General features: G+C 40.8%; 1 protein-coding gene across 1 annotated transcript in view; it reads right to left on the bottom strand.

Annotated features, from left to right (window-relative positions):
• The window catches only part of NDST2 (N-deacetylase and N-sulfotransferase 2), a 118670-nt gene that overhangs the window by 4938 nt on the left and 87815 nt on the right, over window positions 1-25917 (bottom strand). The window contains exons 3-10 of the mRNA XM_069980598.1: window positions 23097-23184; window positions 21484-21638; window positions 14643-14828; window positions 14145-14273; window positions 3809-3991; window positions 3241-3337; window positions 3024-3147; window positions 2563-2737 (exon numbers count right to left, since the gene is read on the bottom strand). Coding sequence (XP_069836699.1) covers window positions 2563-2737; window positions 3024-3147; window positions 3241-3337; window positions 3809-3991; window positions 14145-14273; window positions 14643-14828; window positions 21484-21638; window positions 23097-23184 — 1137 coding nt within the window. The remainder of the gene's footprint in view (window positions 1-2562; window positions 2738-3023; window positions 3148-3240; window positions 3338-3808; window positions 3992-14144; window positions 14274-14642; window positions 14829-21483; window positions 21639-23096; window positions 23185-25917) is intronic.

Below are 25917 nucleotides of genomic sequence, written 5' to 3'. Positions count from 1 at the left end.
TGAGCTGTTGTGTAACGCCCTAATGACTCCACATACTTAATTTACATATAGCATAGGCAGCAAACAAAGTTTAATATCTAAACATATTTCTCACACACACCTATTACACACATGCATAGAAGGGGTATAAAATAACCTACACTGCCAGCAGCTTTACACTGAAAAACTGCTGACAGGTTCTCTTTAAATCTTTTGAGCTATCTTTAACATGTATGCTTTTCTGCAAGATCAACAAGCGCAGTTTGGCACAATTTTAGATTCTGAATAGTCAGTAATCATAGGCCAACACAGACATAACATATGTTTTGGTACCTTTTATTCACAAATCTTAGACCGAGGCCATATATCTCTCTATTTCTCTATCTCTATCTAGATCTACAAATCTTAGCCACTGTCCTCACCCTAGTCTGGCCTTTTACGGTTTGGCCTGTTGGAGAAGATTGACAGCCATCTCCTTACAATTAGAGTGAATGGTGATAGTCATTAAGGGGGAAGCTGTATTGTCTTTATCTCTCAAGGATAGGGCACACATAGCATGTCTGTATGATTCTTTATGAGAGGCCCATTTTAATTATACTTTAACACACTGGCGAGGAAAGTGAACCGGTTATTATAAGTGAAAGGCGGCACTTGAATGGACTTCATAAGTGTCATAGCTTTTCGAAGATAAGAAATAGTGAAGGAAAAACATATTTAGATTAAGTATTTCCCCCAGGCAGTTGCTGCTAGTCACACTACACATACTGCTCATGCGGACAGCCAGGGAAAAAAAAGCAATTAATTTTTTATGCGTCTAGAAAAAATGACCAGGAATAGTTAAATCAATAAGGGGGATTAGCGGTAGCCCCTCCAGACAACCCCATGTCCTGGTTGTTGTAGATTTAGTATAATGAGCTTTCTCTACAGCCGCAAACACTGGTCAATCAGTCTAATAATGACAAAGTGAGTGAGCGTCTGCACCCACAATGCCACCAAACTACTAACCTTCAAGGACCTTCCCTCAAGCTCAAACTCTAGACAGAAGACAGACAAATGTCCCTGACCTCTAATATAACCACACCAACCAACGCCCTCCTCTATAACTTTGATTCCATTATACAATGACTACAGATATCGTTCCATGTAAATTGTGATCGCTTTTAGAGCACCCCTTGTATTTTAGTTGTTGCACTGCTGCTGATTTAAGGGTTTACAGAGAACCAGTCATCACTTATATGCTGAATGAACCATGGGTCATCTGGGTGGACCACCCCAATGGACTTGTCGTTCAAGCAGCATGAAGATAATTAAAAGTTCCTATTAACAACCCCAAAATTTCCTGCACCATTTGTGTTTATCTGTGTTCTGGATGACAACTACGTACAAACTGACTAGTGCAGACCACCTACAGCACAGTTGTGTTACTTTTTTTCTATATTTAACTTCTCAAACTACCCAAGAGCATGCTCCCAGCCCCTATGTGGCAAATAAGCGTGCAGCTTGAACTCTTATGTATTGCACTTTCCGACCTCCAACGTACTGCACTACTTAACAATAACCTCTACCTGAAAATAAATATATATAATTGTAAAATTGTGGTTATGTTTGGGCTATCCTTTGTCACATGCCCTTAGGACGTACAATTAGCTGATACCACAGTCAGTACTGCCTTACAGTGACTATGAAGGACTGCTACACAGGAGTACAGCATATACAGTACAGTGTCTGCCGAGCTGTTCTCCGCTGACAGACTGGGTTGTGTCTACTTAGTTGCTCTGAGTAAGGGTGGTATTACACGAAGCGATTTTTTTCGATTAACGATAAACGATCTCCAACGATCGCAATAGCGGTTGCCTAATAATCGTTCGTTTTACTACACGGAAAGATTATCGGTTATATTGGAGCAACAAAATTCAAGAACACTCCCCTTTCAATTTGCGAATGAACAGGGAACGGCTAACGACATCTTATTCAAACGAACGATGTGTGAACGATGTGTAAAAGACAAACGATAAAAATAGATCCAAAACCTATTAAACGACCAACGACCAATCGTTCGTCGTTTAATCGTTGTCTACTATTACACTTGAAGATAATCGTTCAAATACGACCGATTGAACGATTATTCGAACGATAATCGCTTCGTGTAATACCACCCTAAGGGTCCATTTACACAAAGATTATCTGACAGATTATCTGCCAAAGATTTGAAGCCAAAGCCAGGAATGGATTTGAAAAGAGGAGAAACCTCAGGCTTTGCTTTATGACCTGATCTCTGTTTATAGTCTGTTCCTGGCTTTGGCTTCAAATCTTTAGCAGATAATCTGTCAGATAATGTTTCTGTGTAAATGGACCCTAAGAAATAAAATGTTCTAAGGAGCATAACTATTATTCATACCAGTGCGTTGGAGTCCAGATGTGAGATGTTAAACTAATATACACATTATTAATGATGTAGTTCTGAGTAAAAGGTCAGAGCGCTCTGAATTGTGGATTACAATGATGGTAGAAATTAATCATTCAAGAAATGTCCCATTATATCCAATAATTATGCAGCAATTAAAAACCATTGTACATTTTTACCTGGTACCAAGAATACGCTCGATCCGCAGGGTTGATCAAGACGGCAATAATCTTTGCTCTGGGCAGGAGGGCATAAGCACGCTTTGGTACCAATTCTGCATCAAAGTAGTTTGCGCTTTTCTCAAACATGAAGTCTGTACTGGCATTGGAGGGTATGGGGAAAAAATCCATGTACCTAGACATACAGGAAAGTGTATATGGCTGTTAAAGTTTGTTAAAAGGAACCGGTCATTGATTTCAAGCTGCTTGAACCAGGAGTCATCAGGGCGGTCCCTAGCAGCTTCTTCCCACCCACCAGCATTGATAGATAGCTCTCTCCCAGTTTGGGTATAGCCAAAGGTCTATCAGTAAACCATGGACTGTGTAGACGGCTGGTGGTTCAGGCAGCATGAGAACTAATGACAGGTTTCCTTTAAAGAACGGAAAAAATATTTCTGTATACTGTGTAACAATCAATTTACCAATCAATGCCTTTGTGGTAGTTTATGCCGTTGAAAAATTGGATTTCTTCAAAGGTGACAGGGCTCTGGAAGTTGCTGGTGACAGCGGGGTGCATGTTGAGGAAGGTGTACAGAGCTGTCGTACCTGTCAAACAATAACAGACAATTACAGTAAGACAAGTTACCCTTAACTTCCTGGGACAAGGAGAATCTATACAGAAGTTACAAAAATACTCACCGGTCTTTTGGGGACCAACAACAAGAAACTTGGGTAACCTATCGCATGTTTTCTCCTTCGACCAGATATCCTTGTGCCTCTTGTCATCACATGGATTCTGCCACAAAAGACAAGATTATTAGTTATTTTTAAGAGACAACATGGTGCTGCATAATGTGTGGCACAGTACAAATGTATACATCCAGTGGCTTAAAGGGGTATGCTGGGAAGATAAAATTACAGGTAAATTAGTTCCATGCCCTAGGTTGGTTTATAGTGTAATATACTAGAATTAAAAAACAAAAACAATGCCCCCCCCCCCCATCCCCCACGAAATCTGTATATTGCTGTCTTTTCCTTCTCTGTATGGATTCTGTGGGCACAGGACTTATTTTTCTGTACATGTATCCTCGCAGAGTACCCCTTTAAAGCAAAGAAGAAAGAAAATGTTCCGAATTCCTTCCTATTGTTGTGGAATAGATGTGACCTTTGGAATGAAGTCAATACAAATTGGTAGATAATCATCATGACATGTCTGAGTGTTGAACACCCAATGCCGGAGAGTTACATAACCAGAAAATGCATTTACCTGCCACAGAGGGTTCTTCTCTTGGGGAAAGATCTCAAAATATTTCTTTGCAAGTTGGACAGGTGGTAGAGTCTGTAGTCTGAGGTTGGTCCAGCACTGCACAAACTTCACTAGGCTTTCAAACGTGTAAAGCCCTAGGCGGTCGTTGCCGTAGTTGGAGAGATGTGTCATGAAGATGCTGATCTGTAACACACACACACAGGGAATGCCATCTAGGTTAACTCTCCTAAGTAGAGCACTTGGCTGTATAAACACTCATCTATTATTAATGCATCTTGCAGAGAGATGAAAGACGGTATATAGGGCAAGGTGCTGCAGGTGCTGGGGGATTTGAGACCTTGGTCCAATTTTCTGGTTATAATTCATATCCACTTGATGTAGAGCAGTCGTTTTTGACATTAACATGACATTACAGAGCTAGAACCAGTGAATATTTTATGACCTTGGCATAGTGCTGTGCTGAATATTTCAATGGAGAACAGGAGGAAGGCTGTGTTCTGCTCTACTTGTGCGCCCCTCACAAAGTTGTCCCTCTAAAGACCTCCGCTTGAATTTGGATTCTGGCATAAATAGCCAGATCTTTCCCACCACTAAATGCAAACAAGAGTTTCCATGTCCTGTGTTTTAAAGGGAGTATCTCATAACCATTTTAATTTCATTACTCATATACACTATAGAGTCAGTGGAAGAAAAATGACAGCCATATTGCCAACACACATCCTTCCTGTAATGACAGTATATATAGTGCAGTACAGAGTGTATGCTTTAAAGAAGCTGCAATGGATAGGAGTTAGATGACACCAAAGTACCAGATTAATACAGTTTCAAGGAAGTAGTGAAGTACAGCCCCTGGATGCATAGCTATCTTTATGGTGCTACTATCCTGCAATAGCTAGAACTGAAGTAATACAGTGGGATTGCTGTTAAATTCTGTGCCCACAGACCCCCGACCCAGTCTACATGGCAGAGCTGAGAGATAAGCTAAAGAAAACCAGTGCCTACAGTGTCTGTTCTAATGCTTAGAGTGAAGCGGAATAATTCAAGATTTATTTTATAAGGACAGCAACATAAAAACCACCAACAAAAACATTTTCTGATAATACATTCCCTTTAATTCCTTCTCTCTTGGGGACAATTTCAACACTGCACTTTGCTGTTTGACCAGTCATGCATCAAACTCTATGAGAGATACCCTGCAGCTTGGCTTCCACATTAGTGCTTAAATAAAAGATGAGGCAAACTAGCAAGTGTAACTTATCAGAATGGAGACTTAACCTTTGCTCATGTACACACAATAAGCGGAATCTGTGCATATCACTTGAGAAAAAAATTCAGGTCTGTGCAATATACAAAGACTAATATACATACATACATACATACACACACACACACACACACACACACACACACACACACACACACACACAAAGATAAACACCTCTATTACTAGAATACATATTTTCACTGCCAAATGAATGGACAGACGAGGGTGCTAACACAGCCATCGAGTGCATATATAGTGTGCACAGTATGTTTACTTAACCATACGCTAGTGTTGCGGCTGTGTGCTCCCTGAATGCTGCTTTCCAGTAACTGTGGAAACAGTTCAATGAAGGTGTGAAGGGACAACGGCCACACAAACAACCATTGCTTCCCTCTTCTTATCCTGATTACAGGCTTCAGTTTCATATTCTCCGCCAGTTTTCTTAGCCTCTAGAAGAAGCTATTTTTTCCCTTTTCTAGACCGCTGTACACTGGAGTCTTGTGTCTGCACACAGCGGCACAGCATTCTAAACTACATACTGGATCCTATGTTGCTGGGCTGCATATGGAGGATTTCTGGAAAAGTAGTGCAACTGTCACAGATATTAAAGTGCTCCTTAGCATATGTGCAGATAGTACCTGATGTCAATCTGTTTCATACCGGGAGTGTAATAGTCTTGTACCTTAGGTATAAAAGTTCACAGAAATGAGTCCGCTCAACCCATCTGTAAGCACTCGGCTAAATCCTCCAAACAAAAGCAGAAACAGAAGACGTATGTATATAGATCAAAGGATCCATATACAAATACTTTATTGTAACCCATAAAAAACAAAGTAATATGGAGGTATGAAGACAAAAAATGTCCAGATGACCAAAAAAGACCTACGCGTTTCAACCTGTATACAGACTTCGTGGTCATACTGACGGCATTTCTAGTCACAGGGGGATTTTTCCACTTTCAGGTTTCATGAGAAGATTACCAAACTGCACAGGGGTGAAGACCGGAAGCATTTGCTGCTGAATAGGGAAACCTTCTGCATATTTATGCTCAATATTACATCTCCAGAGGGTCAGATTTCATACTGTTTTACCAAACATGCAGTCTATCTTGGTCTTTGTAACATAAATGTTTGCCACAGTCTGCTATCAGTATGACCATGAGTAAGAGCGCATACAGCCCGAAACCCGTAGGATCTACCTCCACGTTATTACAGTATGGATTTTAATGGATTATAATTAGAGATGAGCAAACCTCAAGCACGCTCAGGTTTATCTGAACCAGAGCATGCGGTATTTACTTACTAAGGGTGCGTTCACACCTACAGGATCTGCAGCAGATCTGCAGCAGATTTGATGCTGTGTTCAGTTATTTAAATGAAATCTGCTGCAGAAAATCAGCTGCAGATCCTGTAGGTGTGAACGCACCATTAGGGTGCCTGGAAAACATGGGTACAGCCATAGGCTATGTTCACACAACTTTTTTTTTTTTTTTTAAATCTAAAATTACGTCTGTCATTTAGCTGTTTGGCCGCCCCTTAGTGCAATGACTGATGTTGGTACATTATTCTTGCTTGGGTTTATTAACTGGCCTTTGGATGTGTCTTTAATTGAAAAGTCCATTGGATTTAATAGTAAAAAAAAGATGAAAGGACAGTGAAAAAAGCAAAACTGTGTGTGGAGAAAAAACAAAAACCAAAAATTCAGCTGTTTGCAAAAGACATCCGAAAATAATTGGCATGATTATCATTTTGACATCTGCCCAGTCAACGTCTGTTATTTTATACATTGTAAGCATTGGACATCCGTCATCCCATTGACATCAATGCATTGTATTGAGGTCAATTAAATTGCAGCAATAACGGACGTCTTTTTAAGAAGAAAAGGCAAATGCCTTTTCTCTTTTTTTGATGTTGTGTGAACATAGCCTTAGGGCCCTATTCCACCGGACAATTATCGTTCAGATTATCGTTAAATCGTTCGAATCTAAACAATAATCGTTCGGTTGAAATGCAGTTAATGATTAACGACCGAACGAGAAATCGTTGATCGTTTTATAAGACCTGGACCTATTTTTATCGTTGCTCGTTCGCAAAACGTTCGCATTGAATAAGACATTGTTCGGTCATTCGCAATAGATACGAACGCAATAGCGAATAAATAGCGAAGAAAAACGATCGCAATTACGATCATAAGTAACGATTCTCGTTACATGGAAATGAGTGAAGGTTTTAAGGTCTTTCGCAATAACGGTCATTTGAGATCGTTAACGATTACGCAAACGATAATTGTCCGATGGAATAGGGCCCATAGGCTGTATCCATGTTTTCCAGGACTCCCTCCCTGGGGCTGCACCAGCTTCTTCAGCCACCTGTAATCAAATGCGGCACGCTCTGGTTCAGAGTAACCCGACTGTACCCAAGATTCCCTCATCTCTAATTACAATATAGTGCCATTATATGGATCCTTTGAGTGCAGACACATACTTCCGTCTTGTACCATATGATCACTCTGTCCTTGCTGTAATGTAAATCAGACCTTCATGTACTGACTTTCTGGTGATCATGTCATAAACATGTTATATACAGCAGCCGATCTGAGGAGGTCAAGAGAAAGCCAACACATGACATGCTGTGGAGTGGCTGTATATCACAGAGACATTAACTTTATAACCTCGTGCAGGCTACCCGTCCTTATGTCACTGGCTATAGTGGCCCACACTGCAGTCTATGTGCTGCTTTATTACAGAAGAATGGACTGTGTGTAGAGCCAAGTCACGTTCTACACAAGTATCTCCTCATCCTCGACAATACATGTATCCCTGGACAGGATCCCCGACAATACAGCCATGTATCCCTGGACAGGATCCCCAACAATACAGACATATCCCTGGACAGGATCCCTGACAATACAGACACGTATCCCTGGACAGGATCCCTGACAATACAGCCATGTATCCCTGGACAGGATCCCCGACAATACAGACATATCCCTGGACAGGATCCCCGACAATACAGACGTGTATGCCTGGACAGGATCCCAGACAATACCGACGTGTATCCCTGGACAGGATCCCCGACAATACAGCCATGTATCCCTGGACAGGATCCCCGACAATACAGACACGTATCCCAGGACAGGATCCCCGACAATACCGACGTTTATCCTTGGACAGGATCCCCGACAATACCGACATGTATCCCTGCAGGACTTTCTATGACAGACAAGCATATGTATGCACAATGTTCTACTCTCCTACAGCAGATACATCCTTACCAGTGGAGGATTACGTGTAGAAAATACTGATACTTTGTAAAGTTCCGGTTTGGTATCAGCCTTGATATTGAACTTTGAGGGCAAACAAGCAAGCTGCCGCCAATCTAATGTAACCAAAGGCAGACTGTGGTAAACATAGAAACATAGAAGATTGTGGGCAGAAAAAGACCACTGGGTCCATCTAGTCCGCCCTTTTAGTATTTCCATTCTTATTATCTTAGGATAGATATATGTCTATCCCAGGCGTGTTTAAATTCTGTTATTGTAGATTTACCAACCACCTCTGCTGGAAGTTTGTTCCAGGTATCTACTACTCTTTCAGTAAAATAATATTTTCTCACATTGCTTCTGATCTTTCCCCCAACTAACCTCTCACTGTGTCCTCTTGTTCTTGAGCTCAGTTTTTTTTTTTTTACTAAAAACACTCCCCTCTTGAACCTTATTTAGTCCCTTAACATACTTAAAGGTTTCAATCATGTCCCCCCTTTCCCGTCTTTCCTCCAGACTATACAGACTCAAATCTTTAAGTCTTTCCTGATATGGTTTATGCCTCACACCCTCCACCATTTTTGTACCATCAATGTCCTTTTTTAGGTGAGGTCTCCAGAACTGGACACAGTATTCCAGATGTGGCCTCACCAGAGCTCTATACAGCGGGATCACAATCTCCCTCTTCCTACTGGTTATACCTCTAGCTATACACCCCAGCATACGATTTGCTTTCCCCACCGCCTGGTTGCACTGGTGACTCATATTAAGGCTGTCAGAAATCATTACCCCTAAATCCTTCTCTTCTGAAGTCTTTTCCAACACAGTACTGCCGATGTGATACTGAGATAGAGGATTCCTCCTCCCCAAGTGCATTATTTTACATTTGGAAACGTTGAACTTCAATTTCCACTGTTTGGACCACTTATCTAGCGAAGCTAAATCGTTTTCCATATTACTGACACCTCCAGGAATATCCACCCTATTGCACACTTTTGTGTCGTCAGCAAACAGACAAACTTTACCTACCAACCCTTCTCCTATGTCACTTACAAACATATTAAAAAGAATAGGACCCAGAACAGACCCTTGTGGCACACCACTTGTAACCAGTCTCTGCTCGGAATATACACCATTAACAACAACCCTCTGATATCTATCCTTCAGCCAACCACAAATCCACTGAACTATCCAGGGATTTAGTCCAATTTTCTCCAACTTCTCTATCAGCTCTTTATGGGGAACTGTATCAAAAGCTTTGCTGAAGTCCAGATAGGCGATATCCACAGCACCACCTTCATCCAGCACTTTTGTGGCATAATCAAAGAAATCAATGAGATTAGTCTGACATGATCGGCCCTCAGTAAAGCCATGCTGGTTTGGATCCATCAAATTGTTGATTCTTAGGTGATCCATTATCTTTTTTAGAAGAGTTTCCATCATTTTCACTACTACAGATGTCAGGCTCACTGGCCTGTAGTTACTGGGCTCTTCTCTATCCCCCTTCTTGTGGATTGGCATAACATTGGCTGTTCTCCAATCATCGGGGACATCTCCTGTTAGCAGGGATTGGTTATACAGATCTGTCAGGGGGGCAGCAATCACAGATCTGAGTTCTTTAAGAACCCTGGGATGGATCCCATCTGGACCCATCGCCTTATTCAGCTTTAAACGGGCAAGTTCCTCTGCAACTTCAGCCTCTGAAAATACTGGAGCCGAACCCATATAGCTGGAGGCAATGTTGTGTCCAACCATCCTGTGATTGTGAAGGCCGCCTTCTGAAAACACTGAGCAGAAGTAACGTTATAATAAGAACGTTATAATAAGAATCCACAGGAGACGATATTCCCTGTACTTACATAGACAGGTGATTGCTGAGTGGTAATGGCATCTCCTGTCCGGTCCACTAGCACAGTGTGCACCCGCAGTATCAAAGAAAAACAGCAGCGCCAAAAATACATTTACTAAAGGTAATCATGCAGGAAGGGACAGTCACAGTCTGCCGAGCGCAGCTTATACCTCTCTACCCTTTTCTATTCCCTGTAATGTGCTAGATTCAGTAATGGCCGCAAGTTATGTGGCTGCGGACTACAAATCTACTGAGCCACATATCCCAGGTACTACCAATACGGTGAGACACTGGGGACTAATACTAACAGAATGCATTTGCTTCCCCATAGATCAGAAGATACACATATTACTACTACTATATTCACAATAGGAAATAAGCACACAAGCTAAGCAGAAAGCTACAATAGTATACACGTCTAAAATAGGGGACAGTAAAAAGCCTGGACAACAAGCATCTACCATTCACTGCTTCCATAGCAGACAACGCTTGTTAGAGGCTCACACTAAATTACAAACTCAACCCCCATCTTTAATATAATTTTGGGATTAGCTCACTGGAATCCCAAGTGACTATGAATCTGGAAAACTAGGTCCTTATCGTCTTATTAATATTTATTGTCACCATGGAAACTTTAGCAAAGATGATTGTACAGATATGAGGTTTCCAGTCACCATCTCACACATACGGAAGACAGAACTATTCTGCTCAGATTCCCTTGTCCCCATCACAACCAAGACGCACTGTGATCACCTTTCATTGCTAAGCAGTAAGCTCCGCTAAGGGGACATGTGTCCAATGTGCAGCCATTACCTTCCATTGAAAGACTGGGTGAGGGGTGAAGAAATATGGGGGACAGATGATGAATTTAATTTGCTCCATGTTAAAGGGAATATGTCATCTAAGTTTTCTTTTACAGATTAGAGTCAGATACCAAAAAAAAAAATATTTATATATATTTTAATTTGGTCTAATCTGAAAAAACATCATCAAAAATTCTTAAAAAATGTGTTTAACAAAAACATCATTTAAAAAGAAAGTCATTTGCTGATGACACATTCCCTTTACGTTTCACAAAACGGGAGGAGAAAAAAAGGTGTAGCCCAGAGACACTCTGATTCTGGATAGCAGGGAGAAGATATCAGGACCAGAGAGGTAGATTTCAGCATATTAAAGGGATTTTAGGATCATCCTGAGGCCAAAAGTATAGATGAAAACCAGTAGGAGCCCCAGGAAAGAGCCTCCAATAGCAAGTGGGCAAGGCAGTGGTCCACTGTGTCAAGGGCAGGGGACAGATCAAAGGTTACTGTGGGAGCACAGAGTAACTGAGTGATGTGGATTAGCTACTTTAGTCTGGTGGCATCCTGGAGGGGAACAGTGGATGCTGAACCTATTGTATTCTAATCCCTGCTAGGGATCACTGGAGTATTGCTGCAATGCAAAGGGGAGCACTGGTGGTGCTATAGCGTCACAATCATCAGTCAGGTATGGAAGATGAATGTCCTTTAATTGTGGTTTCAGTAGACAACGCCTTTAAGGGCTCTAAGTTAGCCCTTTTTAGAGTGTGAGAGACATCAGTTGATAGGTGATCTCTCTTGCACTAAAAAAAAAGGGGACTTATAGTTCTGAATTAGTCTATCTACTGAGACCACAATAAAAGGATGTTCATTTACCCTACCTGACTGATAATTGTGACACTATAGCGCCACCAGTGCTCCCCTTTGCATCTCTGGAATACACCAGCGATCTCCAGCACAGATTACCATACTTCCTCAGCTGGAATCTTGTGGCTACAGATCCTGTTGAACTACGGAGCACAGCTGCTATAGTGTTTGATATGCGCTAAAAAGTGTTCTTAGCACATCTAAAAAGGTGCGTTAAATCTATGCTCACCATCCTGCTTTTGTCACCTTTACGATATTACCCTATGGTGTATGCCCTATTTTCTGTTCCTAGCCTTGCTATGCTGAATCTGTTGTATCCAGTGCCCTATTCAGCACCTTGTAGGCTGAAATGGAAACACAGCTTCAGACTTTTGGAAGATCTTTCGGCATGGTTGTGCCTGATCAAAAACAAAGCATAAAATGTCTTTGATTCAGTGGCAGCAGTCCAGATGGCTACAATGCCAAAACACTAGGCAAACGTTAATCAAGCCTTAACATGCATAAGGACACACCTTAGTGAGGAGCAAAACAGTAACACCCATTTAATAATTTCCAGGAAGAATTCCTGAAGAACAGTTGCCCATACACCTTCAACAGTTTATTCAGTCAACAGCTCTCTTCCCTGATCTCTATACACAAACAATTAGGCTCAGCCAAGTGTTCATGTGTCCTATCTATAGAAAGGAAAAAGTAAGCAGCGGCCAGACCAATATAGTGGGGGGTTATCATTTTAAGAATAAAGGGTTTGGGCAATTGAAACCCATATTTCTAATCCTTCTCTCCCCCACTGGTATCCTCTGTTGGGAGAGTCAGAAGACCCCTATATAAATTACAGTCAGATGGTCCTGCTGAAATGTACGTATTTGGCAGAATTGTCTTAAATGTGTATGGGAGCCTTAGCACAACTGTTATTTTATGGGGTATACTTCCTTACGGTCCTTTTATTAGTCTACTACTAACATGATAACTATTATCGGGATAAACTACTGGTTATTTTTGTTTAAAGTGTCTCCGTCGTTATAACTTTAAAATCTAAACCAACAGTAAATGCGATATAAAGAAAGTTTGCAATTTACTTTTTTTTTTTGTTATCATGGAAAACATGGTACTTCCTGTTTTCTGACTTTTTTGTTCTTAAAAAACAAACAAACAGACAAACAAACAGGAAACAGTCAGAAAACAGGAAGTTATGTGTATCCCAGGTCATCTGAGCGCTCACAGAGAAGGCAGTCATGTGATTGTTGGACACATTGAGTCGGGACTCTCTGTACTGGCTCAGTCTGGTTTAGTCTGTTTTTTTCAACCAGCACAAGTCAGAGAATCTGCCTTCAGCAGACTGGACCTGGATTACTAGTAAGTTCAGCTTTGTTTTACAGCATGATAACAAAAAAAATAATGAATGTATATATTGCAAACTTGCACATCTACTGTTGATTTTGAAAGTTATAACGAGTGACACTTTAATTTAAAAGCGCCCATTCTGTAGCTCTGCACAACAGATATAACCACTTGTCTTTTTTCATTTCTGGCCCATTGACATTTAAAATCCTAATTTTCTATAATATATAATAATATGGCACGCCATATTATTAAAGCTCTGTGTGGCATAGTGTGACATATCCTAGACTGCCATCTGGATACCCGTTTAGTGCCATGGTTGTAATTAGAGTATTTTTTTAGTGTATTCTGGTAGATAGGCTTCATAACTCTAAAGCATGAACTTAGTGAGATATCCAAGAAATAAGAAGATAGCACAGAGATAGCTCTGCTACATAGGCTTGTTTTATCATATATATATATATATCAAAGTTTGGAGGGCAAAGCGTGAGTAAGCAAAACAATCAAACAGGAAAGAAGCATGAGAGAGTCTACGATCTTCTACAGCAGTTTCTTCACTTCTTAAAAAGTACAATAAAATGGATAACTTTATGAGGATCACGAAGAGTGTGGGCAATGTAAAGAGATTTACGTAGTATCTGAAGGAGGCCAGAGACGCCAGTAAACCAATACACATATATCTATCTAGGGCTTAAGTACCGGTGACAAAACCAAACAACAAGACTAATTATTGGGGGAGATTTACAGCCAAGAGCAGTTTCTGGCGCGGTGTTGTCACAAATTCTTGTGACGTCCCCATAAACTCTTTCCAGGGTGATGGCAGGACAATTCAGTGACATCACTAGCATTTTTTTACATAAATAAATCACAAAAAGATGAGATATCACTAGAAGTTTCTCTCTAGGATATATGAATTTTTAATGTGTTCTATAATGCAATTATATGCATGTTTGCTCTCACCGGGTTCAACAGGACAGTCAGGAACAGTTCACCACCCCGAATTGACTTGTCAAGCTCTTTTGACCCTCCTGGGTATTCAATGTAGAATATAGTATGAGTGAAAAGTCCACACGTCTGTCGTGGTAAAACCTTGATACAAAATACATTGCAATAGCTTATTAGTCATTGATAGGTATAGTCTACCATTAAAGAACTCTACAGGAGGGACACAAAGCACTTGTCACCTAAAGCAATGGAAACATGCATATTGAGAACCAAAAAAAGGACCATAAATGTGATAGCTGATGTTCAAGGTTTTTTTTTTTTTCAGGGGGTTATTCCACTTAACAGGACGGGACCCTTAGTGGGACAATTTCATTTACTTTTGTCCAATAAGGCCCCATTTACTGCTCATTCCACAACATTATGTGAAATAGTCAGTAATGTAATGTCAGTAATAGAATGTACTCTACATCCACTGATAGTAATAGATGATGCTCACAAATGGAAGTTTCTCACCATGATATTATTGTGGACAAATCCTCTCCGGTATCGGGCAGGTCTTAGGTGTGGGTACTCCTCCGTGCTGGTGACTTGGATGTTCCATACAGACTTCCAAGCTTCATAAAGTTGACTATGTATGGGGTAAACACCAGAATGATGGGGTGCCACTGCATATCCCAAATCTATGGGAATACCATGTTCCTAGGGGTAAACAAAGCTTTAAATTAACACAACAGGACCAGAAACCATTGTTTAAAAAACAAAAAGAAAAAAAAAAAACAGCAGTTAAAGTTAAGATGCCTAAGTGGGTTAGATACATCAGCAGAACGCATTGATTCTTGTGTCTACTGGGTATTTGTTGGAAATGTCCCAATTGCCCAATAGCAGCAGACATCAGGGGGTACAAATAATCAGGCATGCTGGATTTTGACATACCCAATCCTATAGTTTTGTGTGACATAAGCTGCTGCTAAAGGCAGCTGTGACTGGTTAATTTCTCTTTCCCAATTAAGAACAAATGCATTCTTGGAGGTCCTGAGTGTGCATGTGAATGGGGCAGTCATGTGACATAGTTGTGGGTAGATAACTTATATGTATATTTAGGCTCAGACACATCATATTAGTACTCAAACCTGTAAAAACCTGTTGTGCTCCATTAGCTTTCTGGTGCTTAAACAGATACTGTCCTTTCAACAAACTTTGCAAAAACCCATAGTATAAGTGAATAAGATATCTTATCAGAGAAAAATGCCCTTCTTCACTTATGAGTTATCTGTTCTCTTTCCCTACAATACTGATTATTTAGTCTCGGTTCACTGCTAAAATCCAACAATTGTGACCAAATTGATTATTAGCTTATTGAAGGATCATGCTCTGCAGAGTGCAAAAAACTAAGAAGATACGAGGGGGAGAAGGAGAAAACAGAATAAGAAAGATACAGAGATGTTGCAGGCTCTAGCCAACTGTATAGTTTAACCTCAATCCTGGATTCATCTTCAGAAAAAGCAGCAAGCAGGACATTATAGGGTCGTACTGAGCAGTGTTGTTGTGATCAATTGGCGGCAAAGTTAAAACACATTTATAAATCACTTCCATTTCAAGTACTTCCAGTACTTATCAGCTGCTGTATGTCTTGCAGCAAGTGGTGATTTATTTCCAGTGCTGCTACCTCTGTCCCTGTCGTCAGGGACTGTCCAGAGCAGTAGCAAATCCCCACAAAAAACAGCTCCTGCTTTGGACAGTTCCTGTCACAGACAGAGGTGGCAATGGAGAGCACCAAGTCAGGCTGGAAAGAATACACCACTTCCTGCAAGACATAAAGCAGCTGCTAAGTACTGGAAGGGTTGAGCTTTTTAACTTTATGACACCAGTTGATATGAAAACAATTTGTTTTCTCTGGAGTACTCCTTAGAATGATATCCTATTCACTTGTAGTGGATGTGGAATGTTAGTGGCTATGATAAGGACTAAGCCTAAATCGATATCGATGTGTAAACAAGCTCTTAAAGTTAACAAGGACTAGACAATTTTATCATTACAATTATCAACAGTCCTCTTGAAAAGAACAGCCAAGGACCTAGAAATAGGTATTATCCATTATACTTATAAAACACAAAAATAAAAGAACAACCTTGATCGAATATATAAAATAAGAAACAAAAGGTGAGTGGGGTCAGCATTTCCGAGCCCACAATAAGCGTCTTCAATTGAAGTGACACATGGATAGAAATATGGTTCAGCCGAGGGTATTCCTGTAAGTAAGGGATGCATGACCTTACAGCTGGCGCTCTTCTTTTGTACATTGTAAGCAGATATGGCCAGACCTGCATAGCAGATTTTTGAGTTAACTCTCACCATTATAATGAGACAAAGAAAGGACCAACTACACAAAGAGGCCATTCGAGGTCAACAGCGCTCTATAAATACAAGTGCTGCCAATGTGCAAACTAATAAATAAAAGCTGCCAGCTCTGCCTCATAGCTGCTTGGAGACAGAGCTTTATTATTATTCTGAGGCTTCCATTCACTTTGTACAGAGAAAAATGGAAGGCAAGCACTAGGTTACTTCATGCAAGCATACTCCTGTCAGTCCCGCAGTGACTAATATCAGTAAGACATGAAATTTCACATGCGTATGGTCACGGCTCACTAGGGCCAGGTCTGTCTTTATGTTCCACCTGAGTAGCCAGGGAATGTGTAGTGAAGCCACTGGCACAGCACATACCTTTTCACATATCAAGCCCCCGGCATTTTATGTCCACATTAATTCCCCCACCATGGCTTTCCTTCTTTTCTGATATATTCTTACTTGAAATATGAAATACTATGAAATACAGCTGGGTAACACATTTGCCACAATGCTCAGTTCACACATTGACCACAATCTCTTACCAGCCTTATTTATAAGTGTTAAGGCTTTAGAACAGGTAAGATTGTACTATACAACCTCATGTGACTGTAAGAACTAGAATTTACCAGGCGCAGGTATTTCTTCCAGCCGAAAGTGAAGTGGAAAAAACAACACTCTAAGAACTTTTTCCCATGTCCTGTGCACGGCCTGTTAAGATGGACATTTTAAACCGTCTCTGAGCTTCCGACATCATAATGAATGATGATGCCAGGAGCTCGAAACTGTTTTACTCTTCGTACTACTGTACTGACATGCGGTGTTAGTACAGTAACGCGAACATTTAAACAGTTTCAGAACTCCTGGCATCATAATGAATGAGGACGCTGGGAACTCCAAACTCTGTTCTTTATCACCTAACAGAACATGTGAATGTCCCCTAAGGGCCATATTACACCAACAGTTTATCTGACAGATTTTTTTGAGCCAAAGCCAGGAATGGACAGTAAACAGGGAACAGATAACAAAGGAAAGACTGAGATTTCTCCTCTTTTCAAATCCATTGCTGCTTTGGCTTACAAAAATCTGTCACATAATCTGTTGGTGTAATAGGGCCCTAAGACTACAATAAGGTAGGTTAAGATTCTAGTTATAGAGGTAATCTGGCAATTTGTTTTTATGTTTAAAAGGCTGGGCACAAAAATGTAGGGCAACTATGTATTAGGTGGTCACCTACTGAATTCAACAGTCACCCAAACCCATATGCCCTTTGATATAAAAAAAAATTCAAACTCTCATACTTTGGGAATAGAGATACTTGAGATACATTCGATTAGATGGTGGCGGGCCACTTGTAATATAGACATTGAATGCTTTCTGATGGCTTCTTGTATGATCATTTTATCATTACCATGATTATTGTCTTTATTAAGGTTTATAAAAGTCACCTCACTATGATTTTCTTACAGGATCCAGTTCTCTGGAATTACAGACAGCAGTAAAATACAGACCCCGACAGAATAGAGACAAGACAACACACTTCTGGCCTGCTTTAGGTGCCTAGTCTATGGGTATGTTTGCTGCATGTGCCAGGAGATTCCCTGACACATCCTGTGTGGTGTGAGAGGTGCCTAACCCGTACCATTAGGTTTACCCCAGTGTACAAACCAGCTGAATGTAGCCATGTCTCTTACAGTCACAGATCAGCACACAAGTTGCCTGGGGTGGCATCAGAAACCTGTTATGTTTTAGAATTATGTCACTTAATCCAGGACACGTATTTGACATAAATATGGGCAGACGGCCACTCCTGGCATAATAAGCATGTCTGCTCCTTGTTCTGTCAGCTGAATAGTTATATATAGTCCCAAATACTTTCCTAAGTAGGATGGTGGCAGTCATGGCAACCAAATGTCACTGTAACGGCAGGCATAGACTCCCTGGGTATACGGGGAGTAGTCTGTAACCCACCATACACTGTGTGTTTAGATGCCAGCACAGTATTAGTAAATGCACTGGGGGGGTGGCACAGGAGAAAATAGACAACTCCTGCCGCTGTACTAGGTGTCCAGCACTCATCTAAACTCGCTTTTTTACTCTTCATGGTTGTACTTGCTGCACGTTTTCGACTTTTTTTAGATGAACTAATGTTTTCAGCTTTGTTTTTGGAAATAATCTCCTTGTTACTTGCATTACTTTCATTTTTCATGCTTACCAGAGCCATCTCAACCTGAGTTCTGCTCCAGGAGTCCTTCCCAGTCCTTCCCCAAACTAACAGGATACACTGTTTTTTTCCTACTACTACTTTACTAAAGTGTCTGATGGACAAACTCAATTTTTATTTTAATCAGATTGCTTCTGGAAATGTGTGTCAGTCAGTGTAATATGTACTTGATGACCCAGTATCCTAGCAATATATACAACAAATACAAAATAAGATATGCTTAATCAAACAATATTTAGATAAAAACCTTCAACAACATATACAATTATGTACAAATATCAATTCTCAAAAAAAACAAACAAAAACAACAACTAGTTATGGGAATTAACGCACCATGTTGTGCAGACCTTCCGGTACACTGTCCGGTACAGTCAAAACCCTTGACGGTCTGTCATAGTGCCAGATAATCCTAGGGATGCAGAGCTGTCTTCTGGAGATGGAGATCGGTCTTCCTGTGGTTCTGGAGTGGCAGAAAGGGAGGACATTTCTCCAGCTCCAGAACACAGCTCTGTATCCCTAAGATTATCTGGCACTCATCCCTAACAATGAGCACTGAAAGCTAATTAGGACTACCCCTCTGATCGCTCTTGACATTGGACAGTGAGTAGCCACAGCCATTGCTGTCCTGTGAAGTAATCACCACTACAGCTCCTTTATTTCTAAACTTCATACCGTGTATTGTTCTTGATTTCATATACACTGTTGCATATACCTAATACCTTGGTGGCCCCTGATCAGGTCGTATCAATTGTATATATTGGTGAAGGTTGTTATCTAAATAACTATTGTTTGATTAACCAGATCCTGCAGTCTTTGAATAAAGGAGATCCACCTTAACCATCAGTGTGTCATGGTGTTTGATTCTCAGTGCGCACTATGAACTAATAACTTGTAATTTGGAGCAGACAGTCAATAGGACAGCACTCTTGGGGTGCATCCATAACAATTCTGTATTTACTTCTGGAAATGGAAAGCAACCTGGTTATAATGCAGGATGCAGTGGCGTAGCTACAGTGAAGGCAGGGAAGGCAACTGCTATGGGGCCCCTGCATGAAGGGGGCCCGAGGAAGCCTGCCCTGCCTTCATGGTAGGTACCCCGCTCCCCCAGGGGTCCAGAGAGGAAGAGGGACCCCCACTGCACTGTTCAGCCCCCTCACTGTAGTGCCGGGTGAGCGGGCTGAACAGAGGGGCAGGACCTGCCAGACGGCACAGGAGAGGGATGAAGGACCTTTGGGTCACATGACCCAAAGGTCCTCAATACCTATGTGAAGATCAGCCCGGACTACAGGAGGAGGGGGGAAGCCTGGGAGCTGTAAGTGCTGTGTATGTGTGTCAGTGAGTGTATATATGTATCTGTGGGTATATGTATATGTCACTGTGTGTATATATGTATCTGTGTATATATTTATATTTCAGTATGTGTATGTATCTGTGGCTATATATGTGTGTGTATGTCAGCAATGTTTGTAGCACTGGTGTATATGTGTGTTTGTGTATGTCAGCAATGTCTGTAGCACTGGTGTATATGTGTGTGTTTGTGTATGTCAGCAATGTCTGTAGCACTGGTGTATATGTGTGTGTGTTTGCTCCCAAAGATGTTCTGCAGCAGCTTCTATTAATGCTGGGCTCTAATAATAGAACCCACCATTAATATCTGCAGCATTTTCTTTTATGTCTGGTTGAGTATTTCTTATTACAATCAGATGATTTCCCTGTGTATAGTCTATTCATGGTGTATACATCAGCACTAGTGTCATCACATTACAGCGTATATATATGTGTGTATGTCAGTGGCGTATCTGTATATATGTTAATGGTGCCTCTGTGTGTGTATATGTGCGTCAATGTCTGTGTTTGGCGGGGGGGGGGGCTACAGGATTTATGGGGGCCCATAAAGTTTTTTGCTATGGGGCCCCATGAATCCTAGCTACGCCCCTGGCAGGATGTAATAAGGGCTCCTCAATACGAAGAATTTGTGTATGATAACTATGACAAGTAAAGGGCTCTGGATCCATCACACTGAATGTGACTGAGCCACATAGGAGACATTTTTAATGCACGCCTGACTTACTTATTACATGGTTCTTCTATAGAGATGAGAAGACATCAGATAAGCTACACTGCTAAAAAGACTCAAGTTAAAGTGAGAGAGTCAAGAAATAAAAGCGTAGACATCTAACTGTGGTCTGTTGTGCAAATCACAGCCTGCAAATTGCTCTAACCATGTAATGCAGTGATAGGGAAATAAGGCTGCTTGATCCACACGGCTTTCCCTATACAGTCACGTCCTTCTACAGCTCACATAGAGACATTTAAAGCGTAAGCACAGGAGTGTTTTCCTGCTTTAAACGCTGTCACATCAGAGAGAATATGGAAATTTTTAAGGAAGCCCAAGATCACAGACTAGCCTTGAACTCCTTCTCCTCATAAAGCAAAGTGAGAACACCAGAGCCGACCAGATAAAAGCAGTTACGGGTCGTCATAGAATTGCCATTGCTTCTCTCATGCTGTGTCTAGTTTCAAAAGGGGGAAAAAAAAAACACATAACACATAAACAAGGCTTTAATATAGTTTACTTGGATGTACGTCTGTGCTATCCTTTTTTCTTTTTTAGTTACTACTTGTGCATAAATCCTGCCTTTAACCCAGCAGTCATTGCCCAGAGTCCTTAGCAGGCAGCGCTCCTGTGTTATTGATGCTAGGCAGAATGTAGATCAGCTCTGAAACCTGCACGTAATAAAAAGCTTTCATCGGGTTCTAAAACAGGAAGAACAATCAGGTCATTACCAGGGCAAACTGCTTGTTGAGCTTCATCTGCTCGGCCAGGACAGTGACGTTATGGAACAAGTGAGGCTGCATGTGGCTCCACATATGAGGGAACCACCAGAATTCCTTCCTGTGCATGAGAAGCGTGTCATCCCCCTCGTCTTCCTCATCGGTGCCTGGAGAGACAGGACAGTACATGAGAGCAGTCACACAATGAGATGTCACTAGAAGGCATGCATCTGCTACAGTCTGGAAATAGCAGGCTTATAGAAGACGTCAGGTGTTATTTAAAGCCACCCTCTGGTTCATATGACATGCTGAACAGAAAGGTAATATACCTGCTATCCTCCCCCATCAATCTGGGTCATTTCCTTCTATTTATTTGAGTAAAAGAACTGCGGAGAGAAGGGTGTCTGTCAAATTATCTGACAGATTATCTGACACATTATTAAAGCCAAAGCCAGGAACAGACTATAAACAGAGAACAGGTCATAAAGGAAAGACTAAGATTTCTCCTCTTCTCAAATCCATTCCTGGCTATTGCTTTAATAATCTGCCAGATAGTCTCGCTGTGTAAAAGGACCCTTTGGAGGTGTTACAGCTTGCTGCACTTCAGGAGTTTGGGAAAACCTATTTGGCTCTTCAAACTATAGAATTGTAGCATTTTTCAACGTCCTGGAAGCGCAAACTGGTATATGAAAAGTAACATGTGTCTCCCTGATCGAACAGCTATCTAAGGCTGCGTTTACAAAGAGAGATTTATCTGAGTTTTTTGAAGCCAAAGCCAGGAACAGACCATAAACAAATCCATTCCTGGCTTTGGAGCACATACATAATGCAGAGTCAATGCTAGTCCATATAAAAGTCAGTGATGGCTAACCTTGACACTCCAGCTGTTGCAAAACTACAACTCCCATCATGCCTGGGCAGCCAAAGCCATATCTTTGGTTGTTCAGACATGATGGGAATTGTAGTTTTGTAACAGCTGGAGTGTCAAGGTTAGCCATTACTGATATAGGTCATCATGTGAACACTATAATGGCAGATACTCTAATTCCTCTATTGTTCTCAGTGCATCTATACTGCCCTCACTGGTGAAAGTGAATTCACTACAATTCCCCTTAATAAAGCATTACTTAAAAGGTTAGCAAAATTGACATATACAGTATAAGAAAACCAAGGCAATAATCGGTAGCCATTAAGTAGTCATGTTGATGGTCTTCATCCTACTAGCATTATTATGTATCTGTTTGAGATCAATGCTTTTCTCCTCCCTTTATCATTTACTTAGCATCTCATGGACTAATCTGAGAAGTTTACATCCACCACGTATTCCTCTTGATTCGCCTGTAACCGACATCTTGGAAAATATGTTGTGCTCATTTCCTCGTGGTTATATTTTTTTCTATGTATTTTCTCTCTGTATTGCTTTATCATGTCCTCATTTTGGGTGTGGGTTTTGCAGTCCCGTTCCACTGAAGTAAATCGAGCTGAATTGTAATACCACACACAACCAGACGACAGATGTGGTGCTATTTTTGCAAGAAAGTAACAGTTTTTTTCTAAAACCTAAATAACCCCTCAAAAGCGTATGACTTTATTTAGCTAGAAAACACAATGAGAAACGGCTGTACCTGTGTGGTAGAACTTCCCAGAGAAACCCAAATTAAAGGTGAAATTCGGCACTAGATTTCTTAGCTTACTTTGAGTGGTTAGCAAAGCCTGAAATGAAGAGAAATACAAGTCAGCATTATGAAGAAAGGCTGAGACCTTAGCCAGACATTCGATTTATCACATTCTGACACTTAAATCAAGACTAACAAAATTGGTATTAGAACTTGTAGACTACTCAATGCCCTGACACAGGAATTCTATAACTGGGTATAGGGGCAGTGTCTGAATCAAGTATGTACTAAAAGGAACTAATTCACATACAGAACACCTATTAGACATTGTTTTTTTCGGCACATACAGGTAGAACATCAAGATGTAGGTTTTAAAGCAACAGAAATGTGCAGACTATTGAAGTGTTTCTGTCCCCCACAATGCTAGTCTGCCAATAGCATATTGAGCATGAAATGTCAATCTGGTATGACAAGTCTCCAATGGAGTGTAGCCCAATTTTTACCAAACTAAATTAATTGATGTTAATGAATAACAAAACCAACAACAAAAACTGCATATAAAAACCATGATAAATTTGTAGAACTCCTGCTCTTGTGAAATCTGCATACTGTAAGCATATACAAGGCTTCCATCCAAAACTGCAATAAAAAGTAGTTTTCTAGGTTTCCTCAAAGAAAATAGCGGCATACATAATAGATATTGGAACAATCTGCCACATGCAGTCTGGTCTACATAAGAGGATGGTCTTCTCAAGAGGTTTCACTGTACAAAAGTACTGACAACAACCACTAAATCTTACAGGCAAACTAATGGAACATGTGAATAAGGCCTCTGTGAATCCGGTCCATAGCACATCTTCCGTGCAGGGACCCTATTCAGGGAATGTGCGAATGCCCACTTAATGCATCACATGGGGTAATAACATTAGCCGTTGTTTGACACAGCCGTGTCAAACAACAAGCACATGTCTGATATGTTCACCCGGCCGATACTGCAATATTGGCCAGATGAACATCACTTCATTTCAATTGAAATGCAGGCACATTCTGGTGTGCCCATGCTCCAATTTGCCATAGACAACAGTGTAAAGTATGGCCGGGAGCCGTACTTTACACTGCAAGCACAGGCTATTTTGTAGGACCGCTTTTCACTGAATAGTGGAAGTACAAAAAAGACCTACCAATTATTTTGTGCAGCCACAGAGAACACCGGCCATAGTGTGTACTGAATGTATACAATACGGCTTCTGTTCCCCACACTGCACACGCATGTGAACATGGCCATGTGAACATGGCCTAAGGCTTGCCACATACATTACACAAATGATGGCCGGACCTGCTGATGTGGCCAGACTGGACCACCATCTGATGTGTAGGGGGGCATCCTGTAAGGCCAGCTGTACTCTCACCACGGCCACACTGCCAACTTTATTTTTCTCCAACACAAACAAAATGCTACATTGCTAGAAATTCAGTGATCAGCTGATTAACTAGAATCCACTTGTTTATTGGCTGATTGCATCTTTCATTTGGGCAATAAAACCCTTGTTACTGGCTGCACATCGGCCCATGACAACGGGTGACGTGCTGCCAATGAGGATAAAATTAACAATGATCACTGGCCTGAAAAATAATTGAGCCGCGTGAAGGTTTATTAAACATTATCGGGACTTGACTGGAGCAAGTAAAACAACCCTAAGGCTCCATTCACAGACTATGCTTTTCAGTCTCCTAAACACAACATATATGTTCACTAGAAGGCTACATTTGCTCTATAGTGTGTCATAGGGGTTCAATATTATATGTAGTAATAATCTTTTGTCGCAACCCCAGCGCGTAGCAGGGGCAGAGCCAACAAAACATGATGGGTATGGGGCAACATATTACTATAGAGATCATACTCATATACAGAGTATGCTACTGATTTTCAGGTAATAAATTTAATTGACCGCTCTGTCAGCAAGATTTAGGTGCAAATGTGCGGGCTTGTTTAACAAGTGATTAAGTATAATGCACGCAAACACACAACTCCTATATTGAACTGTATACTACAGTTTTACACCTGAAATACTAACATACATGATCCCATGGATAACAGATTTTATATTATATATATATATATATATATATATATATATATATATATATATATATACACACACACACACACACATATATATATATTTACAGTATGTACGTCAGCATATACATATATTGTATGATAAAGTGGTATCAATGACCGACACTAATATTGCACTGGGGACCTAAATAGGCCGTCTGGTTTTGTCCATGGTGACCTCCTTTTACCATAACCAGATAACATAATTAAACAGTTTTCATGTGTTAGTGTTTTTTTGTAGAGGGTAAAGAAAAACAGAAGAGAAAAAATGGAAAAAAACAGATTAGATTGCAGACAACAGATGGAGGTGTTAGCAACAAACTTTACCAAGTTAAATTGAATCTCCAAAGTGCAAATGAGACCATAAAACTGTGGCGCTCTAAAGGCTTTACTGACAGAACAAGGTTAATAAAATGATAATGCACTTCTCCAAGAATAAAAATCCAGAGCAATTAAGAGCTCCCGGCCACCGGTGTCAATTCTACAGGATTGTCTGCCATGAGAATGTACAGGAAGGTTTCACATCCGGCCAGAAATAAAAATAGTTGGTAAATCAACATTGCAATGTTATCGTGCAACAACTACATCTAATGTCATCTCCTGCATCTTACAGTCTGCAGCCACACTACCAACTCTGAAGAGGATTGACATTACATAGCGGAAGGAATGCCCACAGCACCCAGATTTCCACACTCACTTTTTAAAGACATC

The sequence above is a fragment of the Dendropsophus ebraccatus genome, chromosome 8 (assembly GCF_027789765.1).
Source record: "Dendropsophus ebraccatus isolate aDenEbr1 chromosome 8, aDenEbr1.pat, whole genome shotgun sequence".
NCBI lineage: Eukaryota > Metazoa > Chordata > Amphibia > Anura > Hylidae > Dendropsophus > Dendropsophus ebraccatus.
The sequence above is the reverse complement of the archived record's forward strand: the minus strand, read 5'-3'. Positions and strand labels throughout refer to the sequence as shown.